Genomic DNA, 7751 nt, shown 5'->3' on the forward strand with positions numbered 1-7751 from the left:
TTGAAGAGAGCAGCAGTTCGACTGTTAGGGAAGACTGGAGCGGGTTCCTCTGTTCTCAGGAACCATTAGCTGTGTATCGTCTGAAAGCTCTCTGCGTTCTGAATGCCTGCCCTGCTGGAGCCCCTCAGAATTTGCCGAACCGAACCGGCCGCCCGCTTTCTCCTCAGGAACCACAGTTCCCTGGTGTGCTACCCTCCGGGGACCAGACGGAGAGGGGCCGGTTCTGGAAGGCACGCGAAGGTCGCCCTGTGTCGCAGTGTCCCCGCCGCCGCCGCCGCCACCGCCCTCGAAGGCTTGCATCCCAACCGAGGGGGAGGGCGGGCTCGCGCCCCGTCGGCCACCACGCGGTGGGAACTCGAGGCCCCATTGGCCACACCGGAGGGCGTGCCGGGACTCGTGCGCCAACGGTCCAGGCCTCGGCGGCCGGGCGCTGGCAGGAGGGGGCAGGGCGCAGCGAAGGCCCGGGGGATCGAGAACGGTGGGAGAGCCAGGCTCGGCGGGGCGAGGCCCAGGGCCCGGGCGGGCGATGGAGGAGGCGCTGCTGTCCACCCCCATCAACCCCAACAACTTCCCCGCCAAGCTGTGGCGGCTGGTGAACAGCCCTCGGTACCGCTCCATCCGCTGGGACGGCCGAGGCGAGGGGCTGCTCATCGACCAGCCGCTCTTCGAGGCCGAGCTGCTCAGCCCGCCCGGACCGGGGACCGGGGGCGCGGGGGGAGCCGGGAGCAGCGGTGGGGGCGGCGGCAGCGGCGTCGGGGCGGCCGGGGCCGAGCCGGAGCTCTTCAAAACCACCAACTTCACCAGCTTCATCCGCCAGCTCAACCTCTACGGCTTCCGCAAGGTGGTGCTGGGTGGGCCGGGGGCGGCGGGGCCCGGACCCGGGCCTGGGGCTGGCGGGCCGGCGGGCGACGGGCCACTCCACCACTTCCACAGCCCGCATTTCCGCCGCGACCAGCCTCAGCTGCTCGTTCACCTCAAGAGGCTCACCAGCGCCAACAAGGCCAAGCTGGCGGCCGGACTGGAGGTGCCCTGTCGCCCGCCCAACCGCTTCCAGCGGCTCCTCATCACGTCAGCCTCCGCCTCGGCCTCAGCTTCTACCTCCCCGCTGCAGCATCAGGACCCGCCGCCCCAGCCTGCTGGGCCCCGGCCAGAGCAGCATGGTGAGTGTGTGCCACCTGGATCCTCGTTCTCCATCAAGCACGTGGGCGGCAAGGAGCAAATACCAGTTCTGCACAACCCCAAGACTAGGTCACATCATCCTCACTAGCACTTGCTTTTCCTTTGGCAAGAGTCCCTAAGCATCTCCCTGATCTGGGTTTAGCTGCGAAAAGGACATGGACTTTACGCTTGCTTTCCACTCTTCTCCAAGAGAGTGAGCCCCAGGAACTAACTCCCAAACCTCTTGAACCATTTACCTGGTAGTAGCTAGTCTGTCCACTGTATTTATCAAAGCACTGGGTGGGAGAGCCTCCACTGTCCCACAGTCAAAAGAACAGGCACTCTTACAGGTTGGGGGGGAAAGAACAAAGTCACCAAGAAAATTTAAGGCATTTATTTACCCAACCAAGGAAAAGAGGAACAGGTTCCTGGAGTGCACGTTTGTTCAGAGACAGGCCACCTTCCACCTATTGACATGAATAGAGTGGTAGACACTGTTTATGTATAATCTAAGGGGCAAGCTTTGATCCAGTGTAGAGTAGAACCAAGTCACTAATACTTGGAGTTTGATGCCCTACTTGAGATGTTATGGTTGGACAAACGTAAAGCAAAACGGCTAAAAAAACGAAACAAAGACTAGATGTCAATTCTTACGCTTAAAAGAATTTTAGAACACACTCATAATTTATTGGCTTTTCACAATTCCTGGTCATTCGGGATTGGGGGAGGGGGACTGTGTAAATAGTCAATGAAAAATTAAGAACCTTATGGTCACAGGTATTTCATGCACTCGATGTAAAGTGCCTTTCTGCACTCTTACACAGGTGAGGGTGGCGGTGTCCCTTGCTCTATATGGAGGTCACAATAGACAGCTGTACCAAGAAAGCAATAAGATACAATAATCAGAATTTGAATTTTTTTCACCTGCACATAGAAGACTAATAGAAACAATTTTCAGACTCTGAAGCATGGGAAAATGTAAATGTACAAATGCCACCATGGTCAGTTTCATCTGGGCCCAGTGTTGAAGCGATGCTGCGTTTGGAATTTGGAAGAGAAGGGCCTAGGTTTTCTGTCTGTGGAGTTTAGAAGATAAGGAACCTGCTGTTAAAGTTCTAGTAACCTGCTGAGGAAAAAACTGGCCCAGGAATGTTCTAAGGGAATTCTAAAGGAATAGTGAGCTACCTCAGGGAAGTGGCCCTTGATTTGACTGGGGAATTGTGTGGAGAAAGACCATGGAGACATACAGAATATGTTCAGCAGAAACTCTAGCTTGGGTTGTTTATTTTGTTTCATTTTTCTTATTTCTAGAGGGCATAAGAGGAAAAGACAGGGAAATAACAGGTTCTCTTTATTCTTTCCCTCTTAACTGTTTTAAGCCAGTTGTATTCTATTTTTGTTCGTGTTTAAAACTACATATATTTACTTATTTGTGTATATGTGTACACACGTGCTCTTGAGGTATGGCATGTGTGTGGAGGTCAAAGGACAACTCGGTAGGAGTCTGGTCTCTTCTACTGGGATCAAACTCAAGTCATCCGGCTTGGTGGCAACTCCCTTTACCCAGTGAATCCTTTTTTGTTATTTTATTTTTCTAGTTGTGTTCATAAGGCCAGTGTTCAGCTTATTTAAGCAGTTTAAAGGATATTTGTTGATTTAAAAAAAATTCATAGCTTTTTAGTGTATGTGTAGGATGTATGTTTTGAAGCATCTCCTGTTCTCTCCCTGTTGTCATGTCCCAAAGGTGTTAGGTTAGCTTGTAGCATAGACTTAGCGCAGAAGGCAATTGTGTTTCTCATTCTGGTGTAAAGTGATTCTTCTGTTAAGTTCAGAAACACTCTTGCAATTTGTTTGCTTTTATGGTCTAAGGTCTTTTTGGCTCTTCTACTTTTCCTCACCTGTTGTTTTGGGTTTTTGTTTGTTTGTTTGCTTGCTTTCTGTATTAATTTTTGGGCATAAGGTCTTGCCATGTAGTCAGGGTTGATCCTGACTTCAGCGTCTTTCTAACTCAGCCTCCCAAAGCTGGGATTATAGCCATGTGCCACCTTGCTTCCCATGCCTAATTTTTTTTTTTATTCTACTTCAACTTGCCGTAGTTATATGATTGCTGCTTCCCACCTCCCTAATTCCTTTTAATTGTAGAAGAGTCTGCTTTAGGACCTAGCCCTCTTTCATTTAGATCCACTAAATCAAGAATATACTTGATAAAAAGTGTGAACATCCTTTTTTTTTTCTTTCTTCATTTGTTTAAAGTCTGGGAAGTAGATACTCTTGTATGGATACCACAGGTTGTCCATGAGCAAAGTTTGGGATAGTTGATGGGTGGTTAGTTTGGTTTCATTCCCATAAAAGGAACAGAATTGTTAAAGACAAAAACCCATCATGCCCTACATTTCCAGAATTCTAAATTCAAACATTGCCAAATATACCTTAAAGATATTCTGAAGATGTGAATGTGGTGGTTTATAAAGTTGGTAAGAGAGAGAGTCCTATTACCTAACGCTTAAAAGAACAAAAAAGAACTAATTCTGTCTTAGTTCTTTAAGAAACAAATTAATGACCTTTGCTCACACACACACACACACACACACACACACACACACAATTGACAATTGTTTGGGTCTGTTTTTGTTAATTCTTTGAATATTTTATACAATGTATTTTCATCCCTCACCCCTCACTCCTCCCTCTAACCCCTTCCAGATCCACACCTACCAATTTCATGTATATATATATTCGAGTCTAATTTATACTGCCCGTGTACTCATGGGTGTGGGCCATCCACCCGCGCATAGTTGACCTATTAAGGACCACATCCTTTGAGAAAACTGACTCTCTTTCCAGAAGCCATCAACTGTGGACAGCTCCTCAGTGAGGAGTGGCCTTTCTTGTTTGTTTGTTTGTTTGTTTTGTTTTTTAGGATTTATTTATTATTATATCTAAGTACACTGTAACTATCTTCAGATGCACCAGAAGAGGGTGTCAGATCTCATTACGAATGGTTGTGAGCCACCATGTGGTTGCTGGGATTTGAACTCAGGACCTTCGGAAGAGTAGTTGGTGCTCTTAACCACTGAGCCATCTCTCCAGCCCCCGAGGAGTGGCCTTTTAATCCTGGCAGTATTCTTTTATTTCCAGCATCTAAAATAAGTAATTACCCACCACTCAGTTGATCAAGGGAGAAGCAGAATTTATTTTTTTAATTTAGATCTAAGCTACATTTTTGGAACCCACCTAGAGATTTAATGGCCTATCCATTAAAGAGTTGAGAAGACTAAAGAGCCATGTGCAGCATGCAGTTTTGACATGTGAGACATCCAAGGAGAAATCAAGTAGGGGACAGGGTGGTTGGGAATCTCAGAAACAGCTGTTGTGAAAAGTACCAGTTTCTTCAGGCAAACCAGATTGTTGGTGGTGAGTTCAAGAATGTTAGAAACTGGTAGGCAAGCAACATCATAAAAACTGTTCTTTGTGCTTCTGAATTAGCAGTTTTCTTCTTTATTAGATAGAGTCCTTGATTTCTCAGGCTCCAGAATTTGCATTGTTAGTATTCATGCATGCATTTGTTTATTCTTCGTGTTAATGCCTTATTTGCTAAGGAAATTGATTGCCATAGAAGTAGAATGGGAGACATGTAAAGTGTTGAGTGATTTATAATTTGGATGGGTAGATATTTGAGTGACATCTTTCAACATGTAGCTTGGCACTGAAGTCACATGTAAATTAAGTTTGCCTCTGTTTTCTAAAGATTAGCTTAATAAAGTAAATTAATACGATTAGTTTTAAAAATGTTGAGAGGAAATTGTAAGCCATACATATAACCAATAGGTAATATTCTCCTTTTAAATAAATTAAGTTTTTTTATATTTAAGAATTGCAATCTATAAAGTAAATTAAAGCTATAATATAGCTATCATTTTTAAATTATATATTTCCTCATTTTTTTCTATCTGGTTAGATTTTTTATAAAAAAAAAAAAAAAGCAAATACTTATCTCTGAGACTAGATATCTAAAGGTTTAATCATTGCTTCCTATGACACAGCGCAAGCCAGTGTTTGGTACTTGGGAAGGGTCTCTATTAGAGACTAACAGAAAATAAAAATGCAGGGTTTTCAATACAGCTCACTGGGTCAGGGGCTGGCCCAGCGCATGCAAAACCCTTGCTTGATCCCCAGACCTGCAAAGGAAGAACACCACAACCGAAAGCCTCATGGAAGGAGATTACTTGATTGGTTGAGAAGATGGAGAAACCTAGATGAGTGTGCGAGGCTGACTTTCCCACAAGGGTTGCTTTCGGAGCTGAGTGTGGCGGCACGCGTCTTTGCTCCTTCCACTCAGGTGGCTGAGGCGGGACAATTGCTTCTTGTCAGAACCTGGGCTGGGTTGTGAGTAATCAGGCCAGGTCAGAGCAACATAGCAAGACTGCCTCCAAAAAATTAACTACATAACTAAATCTAAAATAAGTAAAGGGACCAGTGCGGTGGCTCGGAGAGTGGCTTGCTGAATTCCATCCCCCAGAGCCCACGTGGTAGTGGGAAGAGCTAACTCCTGGAAAGTGTCCTGACAGCCACGCACACTCAGACAATAAGGAAACAGATACTTAATCATTGCAATAAAGGAATAAAACAGTTGAGGGGGATGACGGGCATGATGCCTCTTTGTGGCTCATGCTCTTACTTATTCTGAACATTGATGTGGATAGTAGAGTGATGCTTCCTACTTATTAAAGTTTCCACACAGCTTGAAAGACTGCCTGGAAAACTCCTAGTTTGTGTTAATTTAAATCTTTTGCCCACTTTACCCTTTCTGGCTGTCCTGTTAAGAATCAAGAGTTGCTTATTCTTTCAGCACTGTGTTCTGAATTCATTTCTGCTAAATTCAAAATTCTATTGTGTTAAAAAAAAATCTGATGGGTGAGCAGTTGTTTTGACCTTTGGTTTACTGTCTGATGGTGCACTGTAAAGTTTGTAATGTGTTCTTCCTCTTTCGTGCAGGACCAGTGGCTGTAGGACAATTTCACCGGTCATTCCGGCGAGATAATTTGTCTCCTTATTCCTACGTATCAACTTCATCCCACAACCACAGCGCTTTCCCTCTGAAAGGTTTAGATCGCACCCCGATTCCTCCCAGAACGTGGCAGAACTCCCTTGGAATGCACCCTGGACAAGTGGAGACGTCTCCCACTTTTTCAGATAAAGGGGTTCCATTTCCTGTACTGCAGAGATTTCCAGCTGAGGTTACGTATACGCTGCAGCCCAGCGCCACATCTGTACACGTTCAACAAGGTCCTCAAACAATGGTCAGCTCCTCCCAAAAATATAGTAACTACACACCCTCAGCACAGTACTCCCAAGCCTACTATCCAACAGGTAGGAGACATTCAAGTTCACCGGCTTCTATAAAGGTAGTTTATAAGGATATTTATATTTTTATCGCATTTTAAACTTTGTGTGCTTAAAGAATAGAAATATGCATTTAAAAGCTGTCAAATGACTTCTTAACCAGGCATTTTAAACAATATATAACTATTAGGGGCTGGAGAGATGGCTCAGTGGTTAAGCGAAGATACTGGTTTTGCAGAGGGTGGTAGCACCCTTGTTAGAGGACTCATGACTGCCTATAACCTGAGCTCCAGGGATCCTCTGCCTCTGCCTCATTAAACGCTCCTCAGCCTGCACTCACACCCACGTGCCTCACCCTCTCCGTAAGCCTAGCTAAGCAAACCCTGCATAGACGATGCATAGAAAGGCTCCTCTGTTCTTAAGGCTTCTGAGAATCTGTTACCACAGAAAAGTGTATATTTTAAGTGAAATGAAAATTCTGTATCCTCCAAGTGTACTCCAGTTCTGAGACTGAGCTCTGGCGCCTGCCCTGGAACCTTACTCTTATTCCACCATTCCTGCAGTGGTTACTTCAGTTTGTTCTTAAGATAGGATTTTTATTTTACAAATGAGATTACCTCAGTCAGATCTTTTTAGCATTTCAGTAATGAAGCTTCATAAGAACACATACTCTTTGAAAATTAACTCCTTACACTGTGGTGAGTGCGGGAGACCTGTATGGTTCCCCAGACAGCTAAGGACTCAGGATACAGGCTAGAAACTGGCAGCCGCAGCTGTGACTTCATCCAAGCACGCCGAGGACAGCAGGCTGGTAGAATCCAGAACACTAGCGAATCTTTCCATAGTTAGAGGAAAATGGAGGGTTTGCAAATACCTTTTGCAAGATGCTATGCTTGCCTTTGCGTTATATTCTGTTTTGTTAGGAACACAGTAGCAGGGGTGCGTGTCTCCTGGTTCCAAGCTTGGCCAATGTTTGCACATCAAGACAAAGTTCACCCTCGATAACCATACAATCTAGTTAAAAAATTACAAAAATTCTCATAATGTTTTAAGTATGTTTGTAATTTTGTGTTGGGTGTCATTCATAACTATCTTTGGCTGTCTGTGCCCTGGGGCCATGGGTTGAACAAGCTTGCAGAGTGAGACAAGGGTCAAAGCTTTCAGAGAAGTCCAGAAAGAGAAGGAAGGGACTTTTTCTTCTTCTTCTTCTTCTTCTTCTTCTTCTTCTTCTTCTTCTTCTTCTTCTTCTT

The 7751-nt window shown here is 45.3% G+C and overlaps 1 protein-coding gene across 1 annotated transcript in view; it reads left to right on the forward strand.

Annotated features, from left to right (window-relative positions):
- Positions 1–424: 424 nt before the first annotated feature.
- The window catches only part of Hsf5 (heat shock transcription factor 5), a 46985-nt gene continuing 39658 nt past the window's right edge, over positions 425–7751 (forward strand). The window contains exons 1-2 of the mRNA XM_021213463.1: positions 425–1160; positions 6154–6528. Of these exons, the coding sequence (XP_021069122.1) occupies positions 527–1160; positions 6154–6528 (1009 nt within the window). The 5' untranslated portion in view covers positions 425–526. The remainder of the gene's footprint in view (positions 1161–6153; positions 6529–7751) is intronic.

Source organism: Mus pahari, chromosome 14, assembly GCF_900095145.1.
Source record: "Mus pahari chromosome 14, PAHARI_EIJ_v1.1, whole genome shotgun sequence".
NCBI classification, from domain to species: Eukaryota; Metazoa; Chordata; class Mammalia; order Rodentia; family Muridae; genus Mus; species Mus pahari.